Raw genomic sequence first — 21973 nt, 5'->3', positions numbered from 1 at the left:
AGAGGTTGATCAGCTGTCGCTGGAGGGTTGCTTATAGAGCTGTTCAGGCATATGTCAGCAGCTAAAGGCTACCAGAGGTTTAAAGCCTTCTTCAGTTTCACGGTCTGACTCAGTGAAGATGACTAATGTGTTTAACTTCCATCCTTTGCGATATGAAGCTGTGAGACTTGCTTCCCACAACCATTATTACTTTTATAACAATCCTAAAAGCTTGTTTAAGTCTGCGCTACTTTTTTCTTCTCCTCTGTTTTGCTTTCGAGATGCACAAAAAATTGAATTACAATCTAAATGCATGAATGAGAGTATGTAAATTATATGTGCTGTATGTAAATTATTGTTATCTACTGATCAGTTTATAAGTGCACAACCCTTTGTGCTGACTGAATATTGTGGGTTTTTCAGTGGTTGCGCACACATGTTTATGTGTTGTTTGAGTGATTGTAGTGTACATAACTGTTTGACATGGCTCAGACAACGCTCCTCTCTGAGTGCTTTACTATTTACTGCCATTTCTCAAGGTTGTGTTCCCCTGGAGGGGAGTGTTTGTTTGCATAAATAAACATCCTATCTTTCTTTTTGCAGTGAAAAATCAATATTGGCAGGTTTTAAAGTCGTAGGAATTGCTCTCAGATGAATTTGATTTGTTTTAATATTTGATGATCTCAACCGATGCTATTTACTTGAACTGCATTGTTGACGTTGCACTTTGATTCAATGAAAATATATCCCCAAATGTTATGGATTGTATACTTTATCCAACCTGATGTAATGCCTCAATTCCTGCTTTGAGAAACCTGGATGTTTGTACACTAAAGTCGTTGGTGTATATTTCCATTCTATCCATATTTTGTGGATTTGTTTTGACTGATTTTTATCATTGAAGGTCACTTAATATTAATAAAGTAAAATAAATACTATAAAAAGGACAATATTGTAGATGCCCTTTTGTATTTCTCCGTGCACTACAGAAACTGACAAAGCAGCCTTTTAGTTAGTATGATGAAAATAGTTGCGGTCTCAAAATGCGCCAACGAAAAAGATGATTTATTTGGCTCCCGTACTGCAGACCTGTCATGCTTCCTTGTCCGCTGACAGTGTGTCCTTGTTCACCCACTGTTAAGCAATCTGTTGCCTTTGCTTTATTCTTTAGAAAAATAGTGGCCTTACCTGCCCACAGGGAAGCATTTGTTGTAGTGGGGCTTTCATCCTTCCCTCTCTGTTGCCTGTCTGTTGCCTGTGAGGCTCAACGTTCCAGTACCCATGCTACAATAAACTGCACACAATAACAAAGGGAACATAAGAACAATTCCTTTAATGCGCGATTAATGTCGCGTTGACATTTTACACCATGCCTCTATGTTGTTTTTACTTATTCTTGTTTTTGCATAATCTTTGTAGCTGATTGGTTTTAAAATCAATCAGTGTCCTCTCTTGATCTGAGCTCGCCTAACCAGCCTGCACAGTGCCTGTGTTCAGCGTAATGTTACACTCCCTGATATGTTGTTTGTTTTTAGTATTTATGTTTGCTGACTGAATTCGAAAATAGGGCCCTGGAATACATTATGTACCTGCACACATAGCAGATGCTCGAATACATTATGTTCATTACCTTACTGTGGCTGGCAGATGGCTGGGGAAACATATTGCTTACATCAACTTTAACCTGTTTGCATTGGCATGGTTAGACTGGAAGTCCTCTAAGTACTTACCAGTTATTTATCTCCTCCCATACAAAAATAAATAAATAATAATAATATATATATATATATATATATATATAAAGGGTTATAGCTGTAAAGGGGGAACCCCTTTACAGCTATAACAGCTTCCACTCTTCTGGGAAGGCTTTCTACAAGATCATGTGTCTGTGGGAATTTTTGCCCATTCATCCAGAAGAGCATTTGTGAGGTCAGACACTGATGTTGGACGAGAGGGCCTGGCTCGCAATCTCCGTTCTAGTTCATTCCAAAGGTGTTCAGTGTGGTTGAATGAAATACCTGAATTCAATGATTAAGAGGAGTGTCCCAATACTTTTCTTTATATAGTGTATATGGTAATCACACGTGGTTAAAACAAATTGACACTGGTCAGAGCCTGCCTTTACAGACCTTGTTCTGTAAAGGCAGGCACTGAGCACCCGACCGGTTACAAAATAACATTCTCACGTGTTGAAAACCATCAAGAACTTAATGATTACCTCTCAACGCCTGGTTACAGTAAACAGTAATTGCCATCATGGCCTTGTATTCGAAGCTAATCTGATTAAACTCAAAGAGCCTTTGTGGCTTCTTCAAAGATGATAGTCTTTCGAATTGTCCAAAAATCAGCTCCTATCGTCTATTCCTGTCTGCTATTCCTTGACTTTTGCATGAAACGTCACGGGGTTAAGGAATAGTGTATAGAGAATTCAAAAGGACTTAGGAAAACAGACTGCGGTGCTTTGAGAATCTGACTGCACTTACACTATCCCACGTATATACGATGCACCAGCAGACGTTATTAACGTGCATCTGCTGTAGGGGAACTACAGTTCTCTGTACAGGACTACTGAATGCGCATCTACTCGGCACCGTGTTCTCTCATGGTGTTGTTTTATGCTTTATGAACGTGGACAACAGTGAAACGTATATTCTTCATTAGGTTGGAATTGTATGGAAATAAAAAAAGAAAGTGAATGCATGTCCCCCCCACTTTTCTCTCACACTCTCTCTTTTGCTCTCACCCATTCTGTGTGCTCCAGGGGCACAGCTTTTTAAAAACATTTTAAAGTTAATTGCATGCATCTGGTGCACTTTGAGAGCAACATTAAGAGGCTACATCTTATAGAACTGTGTGGTCTTGGTAAGGGGAGGGGGCACAACTCTCAACACTAATATGAGAAATAAAAGAAATATGTATTTTTCTTTTCAATTTCAAAATGTTCATTTGGGTGGGCTTTAAACATTTTAGGTGGGCTGAAGTCCACCTAAGATAGGCCTAGCTATGACACTGGTGTGATCCCTCACTCTCTTCCTCTGTGCCCCTTTCTATCTCTCACACATACAAAATGAAAATCTAAAAATGTACAATAATTGACACACACACACACACACACACACACACTCAAAGACACACCCTCCAATAGACACACACTCCGTCACACAGACACACATACCTCTGCTCAGCCAGATATCTTGTAAATGTCACAAACCATGATATTGACAGAAATCAGTATTAAGACCAGAGGCCAGTTATTGTCATTCATTAAGATTGTGTGCACTCTCACTTCAAATAATGTGAAAACTACTTTTATATTACTGCATGTTGCTTCTTTGAACTAAGTAGGCATTCATTGCCTTGAACAATCCTTTACAAATCTGGCTTGTAAAGAATATTTAAATGTTCATATTTAAAACAAGCCCATGACTAAGGTTGGTTCAAATAGTGCTTCATGAAAATAAATGAAGTGTATTTTAGTTAATTATCCTCGCATGATAACTATCTCAACTTTTACCCTCCGACTGACAGAAGCTCTGCTGACAGAGATGCACTTTCTCTCTTATTTATTTTGTTAAGGCGATTCAGCAACTCGGGAGTATTTCTGTGTCGGTGGCCAGCTTTCCGTGAGCAAGCCCTCACACACATCTACAACTGCAAAGGGTTACCGTTTTGATTTGACAACTTTATATTGAGTTATTACGGTTTTATCTGAGTTTTATTTTCGTAGTTCAGAGCAGATCTCTCCCTTCATTGTCACATTGCGAGTGTAGTAAAGCCCGCCTCCGGTACTGCAGGATCTGATTGGCTAAAGCACGGAAAGTGTCCAAAACTCTGTGTAACGATTGGCATGGAACTTGTGTGTTGTCAACCCTTTGTGAACTTGGATACATACAGTGGGGCAAAAAAGTATTTAGTCAGCCACCAATTGTGCAAGTTCTCCCATTTAAAACGATGAGAGAGGCCTGTAATTTTTATCATAGGTATACCTCAACTATGAGAGACAGAATGAGAAAAAGAAATCCAGAAAATCACATTGTAGGATTTTTAAAGAATTTATTTTCAAATTATTGTGGAAAATAAGTATTTGGTCAATAACAAAAGTTCATCTCAATACTTTGTTATATACCCTTTGTTGGCAATGACAGAGGTCAAACGTTTTCTGTAGTCTTCACAAGGTTTTCACACACTGTTGCTGGTATTTTGGCCCATTCCTCCATGCAGATCTCCTCTAAAGCAGTGATGTTTTGGGGCTGTCGCTGGGCAACACGGACTTTCAACTCCCTCCAAAGATTTTCTATGGGGTTGAGATCTGGAGACTGGCTAGGCCACTCCAGGACCTTGAAATGCTTCTTACGAAGCCACTCCTTCATTGCCCTGGCGGTGTGTTTGGGATCATTGTCATGCTGAAAGACCCAGCCACGCTTCATCTTCAGTGCCCTTGCTGATGGAAGGAGGTTTTCACTCAAAATCTCACGATACATGGCCCCATTCATTCTTTCCTTTACACGGATCAGTTGTCCTGGTCCCTTTGCAGAAAAACAGCCACAAAGCATGATGTTTCCACCCCCATGCTTCACAGTAGGTATGGTGTTCTTTGGACGCAACTCTGCATTCTTTCTCCTCCAAACACGACGAGTTGAGTTTTTACCAAAAAGTTCTATTTTGGTTTCATCTGACCATATGACATTCTCCCAATCCTCTTCTGGATCATCCAAATGCCCTCTAGCAAACTTCAGACGGGCCTGGACATGTACTGGCTTAAGCAGGGGGACACGTCTGGAACTGCAGGATTTAAGTCCCTGGCGGCGTAGTGTGTTACTGATGGTAGCCTCTGTTACTTTGGTCCCAGCTCTCTGCAGGTCATTCACTAGGTCCCCCCGTGTGGTTCTGGGGTTTTTGCTCACCGTTCTTGTGATCATTTTGACCCCACGGGGTGAGATCTTGCGTGGAGCTCCAGATCGAGGGAGATTAGCAGTGGTCTTGCATGTCTTCCATTTTCTAATAATTGCTCCCACAGTTGATTTCTTCACACCAAGCTGCTTACCTATTGCAGATTCAGTTTTCCCAGCCTGGTGCAGGTCTACAATTTTGTCTCTGGTCTCCTTTGACAGCTCTTTGGTCTTGGCCATAGTGGAGTTTGGAGTATGACTGTTTGAGGTTGTGGACAGGTGTCTTTTATACTGATAACGAGTTCAAAAAGGTGCCATTAATACAGGTAACGAGTGGAGGACAGAGGAGCCTCTTAAAGAAGAAGTTACAGGTCCGTGAGAGCCAGAAATCTTGCTGGTTTGTAGGTGACCAAATACTTATTTTACCGAGGAATTTACCAATTAATTCTTTAAAAATCCTACAATGTGATTTCCTGGATTTTTTTTTCTCATTCTGTCTCTCATAGTTGAAGTGTACCTATGATGAAAATTACAGGCCTCTCTCATCTTTTTAAATGGGAGAACTTGCACAATTGGTGGCTGACTAAATACTTTTTTGCCCCACTGTATGTGCAAAAAAACCACACAATTAAAATTCGATATGAACTGAGAAGCCGCATGAGACTTGGCAAAGAGCCGCATCCGGCTCGAGAGCCACGGGTTGGCCACCCCTGATCTAGAGAATGCGAACAGCTCTTATCATGGCTGCCACTGAGGTACTTTCGGGTCATGTCACTCCGTTAGGAACCTTCCTAAGCTAAACTGACAATTCGACCGCAACCTTGGTGTATATGCTGAGTCTGTGTTTGGAGTGTTGGCATGCAGATGTGTGATAACGTCGTAGTTCCTGTCTGCCCATCAGCTGTCTGTCAGTCCCCTCTCCTCTCTTCCTGACTTCTCCCCCTATTTGTGTGTGTCTGTATTACCTGCGGAGTCTATTATTGGTAACAAGGTCTGTTACAATGCCAGCTTATATTAGTGTCAAACTTTATATCCTACTGTCTACATGTTAGTTGTGGTGTTTATTTAAGCCTTCTCATACTGCTCATGTCCTCCTTTTCATCAGCTACGCTCACCAATTGCAAACTATATCATCCTTCTCTTCTGTGTCCTGTTTCCTGTCTTCCTGGTCTGAAGATAATATTTTGACAAATATCAGTCAAACAAGACAAAGTAAAACAAATATTTAATGCTGTTACAATTAGGCAACAGCATGCTTAGCAATTAAGCATTACTTATTTTTAATATATTCTCACCTGCTCTTACAACCTCGTAATGCTGGCAAATAAGCAACACTTTTAATTGAAGGCATGTGAAGCTTTTGCTGAGTTGTTCATTTGTTGAATCCTCTGCCTCTTAAAATTGGGTTTTTTCTAAAATTACCACATTTAGTTTTTTTCCTTTTTTTGTTGTTGAAGTTCCTCTCAGAATGAAAGAGCACAAATAGAAGCACTCAAAAAGATGTTTTGATAAAACATCAAAGCACCTGTCTCAGAGTAAATAAAAAAACCTTGGTGAAGGACAAGATTAACCCCAGCTCTTAGCTTGTTGTACATCATATCCAGTTCATCGATCATCTTACATACATGACTTTCCATCATTTTCTCCTGTCCCTGCAATACATCAATTAAACCCTTTTTGTCTAATTGGTGAAGTTTAACATCTAATTTTGTGTTTCAGAGTTGAGCACGGAGAACCTGCGGACCTGCTTTCAGATCATTATTGCCTACTTGTATTTGTCTGCCACAGACTTCCTGCAGGTGAGAATCCCACACAAACACTTTTATACTCCAATAAAATCCACATAAAGTTAAATGTAAAACTCCCCCATGCCTTTATGTTTCCACAGAACTATGCAGAATCCTTGTGTCGCGCTTTCTGCGATCTGCTGAAAGACATCACTAATGAGGGACAGAGCCAAGTGCTCAAGGTACCGTCACCCTATCCCTCTTCCACATAACTTTATTACATCTGTTTATTCTCCTCCTCTCTCTCTTCCCTCAGGGTTGTTTTATTCCCTCTCTCTTCTTAAGTTCCAGCACAGTGTTGGTTTGTTTTGTCTGGTTGGCCTACTGAATAGGAGGTTTGATAGGATAGACATTAAAGTCCGCACACACAGACACACACCCATAAACAAACACAGACAGCGCTGAATTGATACTAGGTTATTATTATTATTATTATTATATTGCAAGAGGGAGTGTTGATATTCTCACTTCTAATAGATTCTCTTTTCCAGCATTCATCATTTTTACACTTTATTACAGTATTTTTTTACTCTGCAATCTTGCCCGTGGTGGACGCTAATATGTTCAGGTGTTGGCCCCACAAGCCACTAAGCCCCTTAATTTGGTCAATTTGGTAAAGTTGAAAAATCGTTATGTGATCAAAGCATTACAAAAAAGGCATTAAGTAAACCTAACACAAAGTTTATTGAATTTAATTAAATTAAGTTAATGACAAATGATAGACATTACAAATTACACTTAACATTGTACATTTACACTATACGATTATTGCCTTTTTGTACATTTCATTTTCCTCATTTCATTCATTTTAACTTTATTTTTACTTTATTTTTAGTTCTAATTATTTGTATTTGTTTTGCTTCTCTTTGTTTTTTGCTGCTGCAACGCAAAAAATTCCCAGCTTGGGATAAATAAAGTACTTTTGGGGGTTAAAGTGAGCAGGACAATCCTTTTTCAACTAACATTTTGTGTTTACACTGGTAAAGAGAAGTGTGTGTGTGTGTGTGTGTGTGTGTGTGTGTGTGTGTGTGTGTGTGTGTGTGTGTGTGTGTGTGTGTGTGTGTGTGTGTGTGTGTGTGTGTGTGTGTGTGTGTGTGTGTGTGTGTGTGTGTGTGTGTGTGTGTGTGTGTGTGTGTGTGTGTGTGTGTGTGTGTGTGTGTGTGTGTGTGTGTGTGTGTGTGTGTGTGTGTGTGTGTGTGTGTGTGTGTGTGTGTGTGTGTGTGTGTGTGTGTGTGTGTGTGTGTGTGTGTGTGTGTGTGTGTGATGCCAAGGAGCTTAGTAAAGCTCAGTGGCATTACTGCACATCTGGCTCATGCTAATCCTTTGTTCTGAGGAAAGAGAGCCAGCAGACAATAACTCTGTCAACCTACACAACGTGTGCACACAGCAGCTCACCACACATGGGTTACCTGGGAACAGAAGGATCAGTGTAATCAGCCTGTGTTCCTTTGAAACATTCATATGCATTCACACACTTACAGAGACAGATATAGCCTCCCAGTGCCTGTCCCTGTGCTTCTGTGTTTGCTGACCTTTCAGGTAAACATTCTCATTTCAGGCTTAAATTTCCCAAAAATGCCAATTGTGATGCTACGGTGTTGCGCCATCATTTTGTTGTAGTCTGGATTAATGATGTAGTTTAATCAGGGAAAACTATTCAGGATGGAAGGAACTTCATCTGGTTTGAACTCCGGCACTGTCCTTTCAGATTAGTTTCCGTGGCTAAATGTAAATACGACTGAGGTATTGAACATCACAGCAAGCACCCCACAATATCCGCAAATATTGTTATTATTGTATTTGGGAAAACTATATATAATACTACATTTTCACCATACGTTTGTCATATTGTGCCACTGTTTTTGTTGCTATACTTAAGGTTTTGAATTCAAGTATTCTTTTTATTTCACCTTAAATGCTCATGCAAATTACCCAGGAAGCTCAAACTTCAGGAAATGACCTTGCGGCGTACTGCAGGTCGGACCCTCAATTATAAGGAGGCTTTTCTACACTCTTGTATTATCTCCTGGAAAATGAAGCTCACGTTAACTCCCTTTTGTCCCGCATGGCCTCCCACATTTTACTGCCTTTATATCATCCTGTGTCTGACCCCCACTGCTTCTCCTTTGGCACACTCATTTTCTGGCCCAAGTCCTCCCTTTCCGCTTTTCTGTTTCTCCTTGCTACTTTCCTTACTTTCCTCTCCGAGTACCATCTCTAATCCTCCCTGTTCATGTGTCTCTGCAGGTGGTAGAGATAGCTTTAAAGGTGAACCCCATACTGGGAGCCCACATGTTCCAGCCCCTGCTGCCAGCTGTCTTCAGAGGTATCTTGGACGGTGAGGTGAGTTTTACCTCAACACAATGTCGAAAATATGTAGAATAATACCTATGGTGCATGTTCACTAATTTACTGAATAACAAAAAAAGATGATCTTAATAAACTTTTAAAAAACAAAGTGTACTGCTCCGGCATCTACTTTCAGTTTGCCCTTTCGTTTCACTGAAAAATGAATTATGGAGGCTGTAGAGCGGTGTTCATTGATCATTTAGCTCAGTTTAGCACAGGATGCCTTTTTAAGGATTCTGCTGTGTCAGTAGAGCCATCATCTTTCCCCTTATCATGCTTAATGAACTTTGCTTTATGTAAAAGCATTTTGTCACGGTTATGTCTCTGCGTCAAAATTAGTGATCGTGTGTGTGTGTGTGTGTGTGTGTTGTACAGAGATATCCTGTGGTGATGTCCGTCTACCTAGGAATTATGGGTCGTGTCCTGCTCCAAAACTCCAGCTTCTTCTCCTCTCTCCTCACTCAAATGGCCTCGGATCGCAGCCAGAAGGTGAGACTTGATTTCCCTGCTTTATTTCTGTCTCCTCAGCACAAGTATCTGTCAATATACGAAAGACATAACATGCACATACCTGCAAACTAGTCACCTTTCGGCGAAATTCGCCGTTTGCAACTCAAAATATGTCATTGACGTGAATCGTGTAGATCCGAAGAGTTTTTTTTTAGGGGGGGGGGGGGGGGCTGACCGACGACAGACCGACCAACCATAGACTGTATAACAGACTGTATAATGAGCAAGAAACAAGTTTGCTATCTTCACAATAAATAAAATCTTTGTTCAAATGACTCGCGTTCCACGACCACCGACCAATCATAAGCAAGATAAACCACAGCGCGTTTTTTTACCCATCGGTCCCTCTTGGAGTGGACTGCTCAGTCGTCAGCGAGTGGTTCTTCTGGACAATTTTTGGGATACGTTACAGATACAAGTTTTGAGGTAGGTCTAGTAGCAGCTAATCTGGCAAAAACATTGTATGCTGTATCATTTTAACGTTGCTGAAGTAAAATTATTTGAGCCAAATAAAGTGTATTAACATGCTTAAGCTTATCAGCTTGTTAGGTTGCTAGCTAACCTCAGTGAATTGTGTTAAAGTTAGCCTAGCTAGACCCGTTCTACGTCACCTCGTTCAATGCGAAAATAATAGGTTTGTGAAGGCTAATCTCCACAGCATCCGTCCTGTTACTGATATTACTGGCGGCTATGTCATTGTGGTCAGATCTGAGAGGGATGAAAACGAACACGTAATGAACAAATACACATCCGTGTGTGGTTTAGTGAGTAGCTAGTAGTGGTGCAACGGATCATCTTTGATCCGTGATCCGTTCGGATCAATTATTTCGGTTTCCTATTCATCAACTTTTTAGTAGCTACGAAAAGTTTGGAGTTACGAACAAAATCTACAAACGCTGGCGACCGTGTGTAGAGTTTGTTTACAGTAAGCACATAACGCTTCACTGTTGGAAATGACAGTATTCATATTGCGCTGTGTTATGTACACAAGACGCAGATGCCTTTGAAACACGCGATCTAAAAACGAAAACATATTTTATATGTAGTAACAATTGTTGGCAATTGGCAGGTTTAAGATCCAGATTAGGTTCATGGTTGTGAATTATCTATGTAAATCGACTCTATAGATTACACGTTCATTCTACATGTTGAATGATGATAGCGTAATACAAATATAGGCTATACATACAATGACAAAACTGCCGTGGGCGATATGTTATCCGTATCCTTTGTTAAAATTAATGTTCAATAGCTCTATGCCAATGGGAACAACAGAACGTGCGCATTACATATGGACCAATACAATGCGACACGTTCATTACGGCCGTGGACCGATAAACACTCAGTACCGTACGCACACCAACCGGCATTTGCGTGTTTAACACCTTGTTTAACACCGTGTTTAACACTGGCGTTACCGCCGCTTAACTTAAATAATGAAGAACTGCTTTTAATTACGACTTGGTCGAGATCTTAACGTGCTGTTCATGCGTTTCCCATGAATAGCCTACTACTATAACTCGGAGCGGAGCAGGATATAATGCGCATGTGCGGCGTTGCTAGGCAACGTGTACAAAGGCTGGGGGGGGGGGGGTCCCCCCAGACCCCCCTACAACGGTTTAGTTTGTCACCTTTTTCAGCCCTTCTGAGTTTGCAGGTATGCATGCAGTGCCTGTTAAAAGGGGATGATTCTGAACGAGGCCAAACGTAATGAGGCAAGGAATTGAAGTGGTGAAATGTTCAAATCTTTTAGTTTTGAGTGGGCATCCATTCCCCTGTAAAATCCTGACATATTGTTTTTCTCAGTGCAACACTGGCTTTTCCTTGTTCTGTAGTCATTTTAATTTATACAGCCCAATATCACAAACTTGCCTCAGGGTTCCTTTAACATGCTCCCTTTATCTAAATAAATAAAAGTTTCAGAGTTGCCTCTCCATCACACTTCTCATGTTTTGACAATAGAGGACAAGGCGATGAGGTAAATGAGGCAGGACAAACATGGAAAGTCGATTTTGTTCACTTCTATGAAAACAGTAGACCCATATTTAAAAAATCTATCAGTACACTGTATCTTGAGTTGTCAATCTCTTTATGTGACTCTTTCTTAAACTCTTTGTATATTTAATTGATGTCCTGTTTTTGTGTCTCCTCCGTCCCCCCACTCTCTCCCCATCAGATGGACGAGTTGTTTGGCAGTGTGATAGAGATGTGGGTCGACCGCATGGACAACATCACTCAGCCAGAGAGGAGGAAGCTGTCCTCTCTGGCTCTGCTTTCCCTTCTTCCATCCGACAACAGGTTAGAAACAAGTCATTCATTTGTGTGAAGATGTGGCTTTGAACTGGTGGAAGTAAAGATGTATTGAATTAATCAGCTTCTTTTTTTAATGACTATAGCAGTTGGAAGGATCCTTCTTTTGTCGCTTCACAAAATCAGCAGACTTAACATAAAGGTGCCAGGAAAATGAGACGGCAGCACAGTAAACATGTATGCACAGTGCAGGCAAACATGGGGCACATGTTTTTTACACCCCTAGACATGTTCTATGATTTTCAATTTTTTATAACATACTACTTTCTTTCTGACTGTTTGAGAGACATTCACAGTGAATGTTAAATATGTAAATTACCCATGTCTCTGTGCTTCTGCTGCTGTGAGTTATGTTTGTGCTTCCCTCATTTGATATGTGTATCACAACTAGTTGAATTGTGGTGGATTATTGCGCAAATAAATCTTCTGAGGTTGTTAAATGTGATATTTCTGACACAGACGGTTACTTTAAGTGCCAAATATTCACAGCAGAAACTCTTTTAGATATATGAGGTTCAAAGTACCCCTTCGCACGACTCGTGTACACAAATGGGAGCCATTTAAAAAGCTCTTTGCAAAGTTGAACATGTTGTCAAAACAAGTTATCGTGCCCCAACAATTGTTTTCTAATACGTTTCTTTTTTTAAACTCTCTCTTGACAAATTTGGGTGTTTTATACACCTAAATGTGGCAGAAGTTCAGGAAGGCCAAAGACCAAAAGATCTTCTCTCTTGCCATCAAAGGAGTTTTCAAATTTCATTTTCAAAGTAAAACTTTTCTTGTTTCAGAGTAGTAACTGTGGGATTTAATGATGAACTTTTCTTGTGATGTCCCATCCACTTTGTGGTGCTGCGTGTTTTTATCAAGATTTTATGAAGCTCCATTTTCTGAAATGAAAATATGGTAATCATAGACAGGCATGAAATCCTATGTTACGCCCCCATCCTCTTCTCCAACAGTAGATTAATTGTAACAGCAACGCCTGGTTAAGTGCTGCCTGACAAATCATCGCTCATATAGTCGGAACACAAATCAGAAGAGGTCCATATCTTGTTCGTAGCTGCCCTTATGGGTCAGAACAACGAACCACAATCTTAAAGATTTAGATGATAAACTATTTATTTTCACCCTAAAAAGCATTATTGAATAATCAGCGAGCACAAGTCAATGTAGACTAAGCTTTTCAAACACTCATATAGTACCACAAATGAGCTTCTGTTTGTAGCAGATGGGAGATAAGCGCATGTCTGAAAACAATTTGTGTGAGACTGTCTGATTGTGTCTGAAGTGTCCTTTTACTTGAGGTACACTATTTAATAACTCTTAGAAATTATTTTTTGAAGTTTGTGTTATCTCTTTTAATGATCAAACATGTTATCATGGAAGGTGAAGTTAAATACACAACAACATAAGCAGAGTTTAAAAGGGAGAATGGATCCTAATTGGTCCTATTTCTAGTCTTTTGTGATACAATATTTTCAGCAGGATTGAAACGTAGTAGCCGTCGTCATGCTGTTATTGACAGTAACCTTTAGAAGTCCCACTTATCGTCTTTAAATTCATGTCTAAAATAGAAAATATCGTCCAGCATTGTGTACAGTACAGTGGAATGCACTTTTGGGAATTTGCTTCAAGGCAGAAATGTAAAAAAGGCACCGCTAGAGGGCTGTGAAACCGCTGCAGGCAAATGGTATGTGGTATTATCTATTTATGCATTTCTTGTCATTCATTGTTGGATAGGGTGCTTCACTGTGGTGGAGCATAAATCAGCTTTCTTTAATAAACCTGCAGTTTTTGTCTGCTTCATTTAAGAAGGGGATGGATCATTTGTTGTTGCTATTACTGTGTATCATATTTTACAGAGTAAGTGCTGCCATTGAAAATTGCATCTTTCCTGTTTTCAGATGATGCATCACTGTTCATCACGTTCAGAAAGTATTTTCAAAGCACCTGACACGATGCTTTTTCAACTTTTGCTCATCAAACGGATTTTTATTGGATCTGTCAACTTATCTTTTCAACTTGGTTATAGCATAGTGATGCATTCTAAGATTGAAAGCTGATTGTCCTCTGAACTTTCTAAAACTTTTGTGCAATCTAAGCGCACTCAAATGTTTTGCTTTGTATTAACATGCACAGCCATGAGGCTATTTTCACCCAAGACTGCTTTTGTCATCAGAACCTCTTGTTCAGCCATTTTTTTGGCACTCCCAGTTCATCACCACTGACAGTTTGCTTAACGATGGAAAAGCAACAAGAACAAGGACCTTAAGAAATCAATATTCACATCTTTATGGGTTGGATCTGCTGTGCTCACATTTTGTCTAATCGCGATTATATTGGGGTCTTCTCAAAGTTAGTAAATTAACTACGTGCAGAGGAATCAAACATTCTCCTAGTTCAGTTTTCCTTGCTAAAGTTTTAAAGTTCAGCCATTTGATCTGCTTTGTGAACTTTTAATACACCACCTGAAGTTTAAGATGTATAGTACACCTGTTAGCTTGCATATAAGCGTTGTAGGCCTGCTCTACATTAGTCAATCAATCAACTAATCATTACATTACATTTTATTTAGCTCATCCAAAGTGACAATAAGTGCGATACACCATAAAGATACAAACTCAAATTACAAAGAGTCCTGTAATTCATTTTTGATAGGCCAAAACATATTATGTGCTACTGCAATGGCTTCAAATAAGACAAACCTTTATAATTGTTATATATAGGGTTACAAGGTGTAGATTTACTATTTTCCAAGAAAGTTATGAGCACATGTCCATTTATCTCCAAAATCGTATTGTCTTAGTCTAGACTAGTATTCAAGGACAACCCCAAATGCATACACGTCTTATACTGTATTTGCATGCAATTATCAGTCAATTATTGCAAGTATATCAATCTCTTTGCCAACTGTGAGATAGACAAGTTGTCATAAATGTCTTCTCACTTCTGCTATTAGAATGTTTTTCAAATTAAAGACGTATTTAATACAAAAATGAATTAACTTGACCCAATCCTTAGTCCTGATTTACTGCACTCGCCACATACATCAGTACAGCACTTGTGCTTACGGACTAATACATATTCTAATACTGATTCAAATGTAATGTTGTGCAACCTTCACATGCCACTAACCACTGCCTCCTGTTGATTATGGTGGAGGAGGACACAGAGACAGTTGATTCTGATGTTGTTGCTGCGACCAGTTTTTCTTTCCTTCTTACCTTCAGCTTTCAGATCATGTATCTCTTGCACTGATTTGAATGGCAGGCACGAAGCAGCTAACACTAGTCAGCCATTAGAGAATAATCACTGGAGAAGTGTTGGCCCTCGATGGAATTAGAATTGACAGGCATCTTTAAATGTGTGATAAGGGATCGTGATACAATGCCTGGAACCAGTTGTTGCTATGGCTGCCAGTTTGAGAAGTTGAAGAGGTGTTCAGTAATGTATTTTACACACCAAGGATGTTATTAGTGAAATGTTAGAACGAACAGCGGTTTTACAATTCACCTGGAACAGTTTCCATTCTCTTTTGAGAAAATCCTTTAATATCCTTGAAAGGACTTTATACAAAACTAATTTCATATTGAGTGCACTGATCTCCGGATCAGGGGAGCACTGGTTATAGCCCTACTGCAGTCAGCATGCCGATGTGTCCTTGGGCAAGACACTTCACCCCAAATTGCTTCTGTGGGGATTGCCTAAAGTATTGAGAATGTAAGTCGCTTTGGGTAAAGCAACTAACAAGTGACATGTAATGATTGATGATTGCCTCCAAATGGCTCTCAACATGGAGACAGCTGATACGTTAGCTAGTAGCTAACGATGCTAACAGTTTAAACAGCCACATTGCTGACAGTGCTACCAGTGTTAACCAGAGGGGGAACATGAGGGTGGGCATTATGCTTCCACAACAGCAAGCTGGGTTGGGACATTTTTTCATTGGTAACAACCATGTGACTCAGCACACCATTACTCCACTATCTTTAACAGAGTTAACATTTATTTGCTGCTATATTAATGTGCTGAATGTCTTATAGATTTGAAATCATTTGTATTCCTGACTTTTCTTTCTTCTTTACTGTGCATATATATATGTAGAATGGATTGGAGAAGTACTTATTATCTCACATGCTAGTGTGGACAAAGGATTACAGTCTAACACATGCACAGTCTAAGGCTCACTAGATGGACTCTCGTTTGCTGTGGCTGAGCTCGCTCATGATTTTAATGTTGTCAATATTTACAGTATGAGTAAATACTTCAGTAGTCTTTGCCATTCATAAGATATAACATGACAATATAATATGACAGGTCTATGGGTACAGGATGGGTATGTATCTGTCATGCACTTACTTTTGAGCTTTTTGCCAGACTTCATGCTCAGTGGACTTTATCCAGCATTGCCTGGGGTCTCCCTAGCCAAGCACTCAGACTGACAGAACCTTTGATGCCTCAGTGCCCGTAACCCACATACATGCTCATTGTCTCTTTGAATTCTTTTCCCTCTTTGTTTTTTATTCCTATTGTCATGGGAAACACACTTCCATCTTTTCCATTTTTTCAAAGAATGATTCAAATAATTCATCAATCACTGCTGCTTGTCTCCAAGCATCAGATGTGGGTGTTGTGAGCGAGCATATTTTAAAAACCTCCGGTTCAGTTAGCTAAGGTTCTGCAATGTTCTTTAGCTGGAAGAATCGCTTTAGTGGCTACGATGAAAATGAGACTCACAGGCTGCAGGGCTGTTTGTAAAGGAAGTAAGCCTCATTGACTTTAATTGTTCACACATCAAGAGAGACAATAAAACTCTGATTACAGCTGGGAAATTCAATTAACATATGTGATTTATCACTGCAATGGGATCATGTTCATGTGGGATCGAAAACGTAAAGTTTTTCAACCTTACCCCAAATCGGAATCAGAAAGAGGTTTATTGCCAAGTAGGTTAACACATACGTTAACTCATGGTGTTCATGGTGCATACATAAACATACATACAAATAAAACAACAATTAAAACACTGATAAAAAACTATTTTAAAAACACTATAATAACATTACAAATATAGCAATATTCATATTGAATATGGTTGAAGTATAGGTATAGCCGTAGAAATAAAATATGAATAAAATATGTGCAGTTGCAGTCTGCAGAATTTCAAGGGACGTGCAGTACTGACAGTATTTTAATGAAAAATCATATAGTTACATTGTGTGCATTAATGTAATGCATAGAGTCTATGATGTGGCTGAGGGTCAGGGTCAGTGGGGGTCCCGGGCCTTGTTAACGAGGCTATTTGTTGCGGGAGGGGGGGAACTGTTCAGGTGGCGAGAGGTTTGGAGCACAGCCTCCTGCCAGAAGGGAGCTGGTTAAACAGTTTATGTCCGGGGTGGGAGGGGTCGGCCACAATCTTCCCTTCCAATGAAGGTTTTTGGCTTTTTTTTTTGTGCCACTTCAGTGGTGAGTGAAAGATGTATACACACAAGTCAATCCTGACACGTATTTACACGTTATTTGATGGTAGGCATAGATAAGCTACCCTTTTCCCTTGGATGACCATATGTTTTTCTTTTTGACAGGCACTTTATCACTTTCAGTGTCGCCAGGATCTTACCTTGACTGTTGCTCTCTGCTGTCATGATGCTCTTGATGGCCATTTGCCTCTTTGGACAGATACCCTACCCTCTCTATCTATCTCTCACTCTCAACTTAACACACACAAACACTCAGCTGTTGAATTTTAAACCGTATGATTAATGGGTCTTTGTCCTCTTTTTATCAGTGTAATCCAGGACAAGTTCTGTGGCATCATCAACATCTCTGTAGAGGCGCTGCATGATGTAATGACAGAAGATCCTGAAACAGGCACCTTCAAAGAGTAAGTATGCATGTTTCTTACCAGAAAAAATAGACAAAATCTTACTGTTAAACCTTAAACTCACCAGTGAATTAAGTTTTTAGTTTTAGAAAGCTTATGCATGATACATGAATATGGTTGAAATGCAGCAGGGACACTGCAGATCTGCTGATTGGTTGTTGCTTTGATATATCAATAAAGGTAGTCGCTTACATTACAGCCCTTTGAATGTGACACACTTTCCCCTCTGGCTGTCTGTCCTGGGAGCATTGTGCTAATTTCTTAATATATGTTAACCTACTGAAGATTAAGACCTGTGTAAACTAAAATATTGGGCAGAAAGATTAGGATAAATGTTTCTTAGTTTGCCGCAGATTTTGTTGTTGTTTTAATTCCCTTTTGTTTTATTCGCAGTTAATAAATGCAATCAACAGAAAGCAGTCAGTATTGTAATCACCCTATCCATCTTAAATCAAAAAGCTTTCTTTTTATTCATCTGTCATCATAAATAGTTTGGAATTGTTCTTATGTGATATTGAATCACAATGAAAAACTTGCTGCCATGGATAAATCATGTACAATAGATGCCAGGAATCAAACAATTCAGTTTGATACCTGGCATAATATCAATGTGTAATATGTTAATAACTAAATCATGTAATTAATCAAAATTCAAAAAGATAAACTACAAATGACTTGAAAGCAGAAATGTTGACATATCAAGCTTTTTAACAGATCCAATTTAATTTTTGTTGGGCCAAGCATATATATATACAGTGGGGAGAACAAGTATTTGATACACTGTTGATTTTGCAGGTTTTCCCACTTACAAAGCATGTAGAGGTCTGTCATTTATATCATAGGTACACTTCAACTATGAGAGACGGAATCTAAAACAAAAATCCATATTTAAAAATCACATTTTATGATTTTTAAATAATTAATTTGCATTTTATTGCATGACATAAGTATTTGATCACCTACCAACCAGTAAGAATTCCGGCTCTCACAGACCTGTTAGTTTTTCTTTAAGAAGCCCTCCTGTTCTCCACTCATTACTTGTATTAGCTGCACCTGTTTGAACTTGTTTCCTGTATAAAAGAGACCTATCCACACACTCAATCAAACAGACTCCAACCTCTCCACAATGGCCAAGACCAGAGAGCTGTGTAAGGACATCAGGGATACAATTGTAGACCTGCACAAGTCTGGGATGGGCTACAGGACAATAGTCAAGCAGTTTGGTGAGAAGGCAACAACTGTTGGCACAATCATTAGAAAATGGAAGAAGTTCAAGATGACGGTCAATCTCCCTCGGTCTGGGGCTCCATGCAAGATCTCACCTCGTGGGGCATCAATGATCATGAGGAAGGTGAGGGATCAGCCCAGAACTACACGGCAGGACCTGGTCAATGACCTGAAGAGAGCTGGGACCACAGTCTCAAATAAAACCATTAGTAACACACTACGCCGTCATGGATTAAAATCCTGCAGCGCACGCAAGGTCCCCCTGCTCAAGCCAGCACATGTCCTGGCCCATCTGAAGTTTGCCAATGACTATCTGGATGATCAAGAGGAGGAATGAGAGAAGGTCATGTGGTCTGATGAGACAAAAATAAAGCTTTTGGTCTAAACTCCACTCGCTGTGTTTGGAGGAAGAACAAGGATGAGTACAACCCCAAGAACACCATCCCAACCGTGAAGCATGGAGGTGGAAACATCATTCTTTGGGGATGCTTTTCTGCAAAGGGGACAGGACGACTGCACCGTATTGAGGGGGGATGGATGGGGCCATGTATCGCGAGATCTTGGCCAACAACCTCCTTCCCTCAGTAAGAGCATTGAAGATGGGTCGTGGCTGGGTCTTCCAGCATGACAACGACCTGAAACACACAGCCAGGGCAACTAAAGAGTGGCTCCGTAAGAAGCATCTCAAGGTCCTGGAGTGGCCTAGCCAGTCTGCAGACCTGAACCCAATAGAGAATCTTTGGAAAGAGCTGAAAGTCCGTATTGCCCAGTGACAGCCCCGAAACCTGAAGGATCTGGAGAAGATCTGTATGGAGGAGTGGGCCAAAATCCCTGCTGCAGTGTGTGCAAACCTGGTCAAGAACTACAGGAAATGTCTGCTCTCTGTAATTGCAAAGGTTTCTGTACCAAATATTAAGTTCTGTTTTTCTGATGTATCAAATACTTACATCATGCAATAAAATGCAAATTAATTACTTAAAAATCATACAATGTGATTTTCTGGATTTTTGTGGTTGATACACCATGTGACAAAGCTATGACTCAGTCCTCTGATCTCACCATTGTAGACGCAGCCTACAATGGAGAAGTCATTTGATATCTTTTGAGCAAAGCACGAAAAAGCGTAAAACTGGAAGTCTGGGGTGAAGCTAGTGGAGAGAATTGGTACCACTGCAGTCCTGTTGAGGAGCATTGGTGTTGCATTAAGAGAGACCTCTGAACCTGCTAAATTCTGTTACCTGTTGGACTCTAACTATGTCTGCTGTTTGTTCATATGCGCTGCCATGTTATGAGATTTGTGATAGTAAAAACCCAGTGTAATATTTCCCTAGTTTAAATCACAATTAGTTAAGAGTTTAGAAACAACTTTGTTTAAGTTTCTGATCACCAGTTGTCAAATGCCACGTGTTAAAGTACAAAAATGTGACATTTAAGACCCACTACCTTATCTCTACTCACAATGAGGATCAAGTAAAAGGAAATAAAAGACGTTGCAGACTTGGACTGAGCACAAAGGTTTTGCTTGAAATTCTCTCTGCATGCTGATGAACCAATCTGAATAGCAGGCAGGCAGAGCTGTGTATTACAGTGCCAGAGGGTTCAGCCTTTTTAGTGTGTCTGTGTGAGTGAATGCTCACTGTTCAGAAATAGTCTCCTACTGTCCAGGTTTATGTGGGATTACAAATATTAAATATTATTGTGTTTGCAGCTGCATGCTGATGAGCAATTTTGAGGAGCCCAAGCTGAGTGATGATGAGGAGCCACCAACTGAGCAGGACAAGAGGAAGAAACTGGTCAGTGAAATACTTTCACACATTTGTACAGTGTTGGATATCATTTTGCAATCACTTAAAGGTCTCCTATCATGCTATATTTGAACAATATATTGTAGGGCAATATCTATACAAAGATATGAAGTGAAGTGTTTTGCTCAACATACCAAACAGATCACCCATTGTAGCATGCCTCATACCCCTCTATTTCAGCCCTGTTCCTGAAATGCTGATTCTTTGACTGTCGCTTTAGATTTGAGCTGAGCTGAAGCTGGCCACGCCCCTTTGCAGCGTCATGCAGCTCTCTCCTCTGTGAAAGTTTTCTACCGGGAGATACTGATACACGTCGCCCATTGTTTCTGATACAGCACATAGCTTGACAGGTTCTTTCTTCAGTGTTTACCGCTAGATAAACGCCATTATATGTATTATATATACAACGAGTGTACGTCCCTGCTGCAGACATCCTGCTACAATACAAAGACACAGAGGTGCTGCGGCGGTTCAGCTCGCCGACTGTATATTCCGGACGATAGGTTGGGAGGTGTCACATGGGTGGGACGTTGCCAGGAGTTCAATGTCAAACCAGCCCACAATTGCCTCATAACGTAATATGGAATGCAAATCTGGATCAGCTCGTTTGTACCCCCGTTTTTAGAGATTTGGGTAAGGAGGAAAAGAGAGAGGGTTGTATTTTCTGACACTTTGTGAGTCTGCTTACACACCGGGGACACATATTGATGTATACAAGACATTAAAAAGTGCATTTTGCATAATATGGGACCTTTTAAGCCTTCTGTTTTGTTGATTTATTAGTCATTTGATATTTTAGACAAATAGCTTCAATATATGTGTTACTTGTGATGCTGCTGAACAGAACGTCCCTGTCCTCTGATTGTCTTTTCCCCTGTGTTATACATTATACTACACTGGCTCTCATAATACAATAGTAAAGATCCCTTAACTAAAATAACCCCAATACTTAAGAGACCAGTCTATATGTACTTCTCCAGTAAGCACAGAGAAAGGTGGTCACTTAATACACAGCCAGTCAACAGATTTAGAGCCACCTCTCAGCTTCAAAAGCTGCTTCAGCTGCTTTTCATGAGTACCTCCTCCTGGATGCTTGCGTGTGTAATAATAGCTTGCAGTACGCTTTTAGTCACTTAAGGTAAGCACAGATGTTGATGAATACTTTTAAAACGCCCCAAGTGGGGGATGTATACCAATTAACAGGACAATGGTGCATTTATCTATGAGGATGCT

The 21973-nt window shown here is 40.1% G+C and overlaps 1 protein-coding gene across 1 annotated transcript in view; it reads left to right on the top strand.

The window, feature by feature from the left end:
* The window catches only part of ipo11 (importin 11), a 92771-nt gene that overhangs the window by 51779 nt on the left and 19019 nt on the right, over positions 1 to 21973 (top strand). Inside the window, exons 23-29 of the mRNA XM_063898124.1 lie at positions 6588 to 6667; positions 6757 to 6837; positions 8903 to 8998; positions 9380 to 9493; positions 11691 to 11812; positions 17613 to 17708; positions 20644 to 20728. Coding sequence (XP_063754194.1) covers positions 6588 to 6667; positions 6757 to 6837; positions 8903 to 8998; positions 9380 to 9493; positions 11691 to 11812; positions 17613 to 17708; positions 20644 to 20728 — 674 coding nt within the window. The remainder of the gene's footprint in view (positions 1 to 6587; positions 6668 to 6756; positions 6838 to 8902; positions 8999 to 9379; positions 9494 to 11690; positions 11813 to 17612; positions 17709 to 20643; positions 20729 to 21973) is intronic.

This window comes from Eleginops maclovinus, chromosome 12 (genome assembly GCF_036324505.1).
Source record: "Eleginops maclovinus isolate JMC-PN-2008 ecotype Puerto Natales chromosome 12, JC_Emac_rtc_rv5, whole genome shotgun sequence".
NCBI classification, from domain to species: domain Eukaryota; kingdom Metazoa; phylum Chordata; class Actinopteri; order Perciformes; family Eleginopidae; genus Eleginops; species Eleginops maclovinus.
Note: the sequence above shows the minus strand (reverse complement) of the source record. Positions and strands in the feature narration are given on the sequence as shown.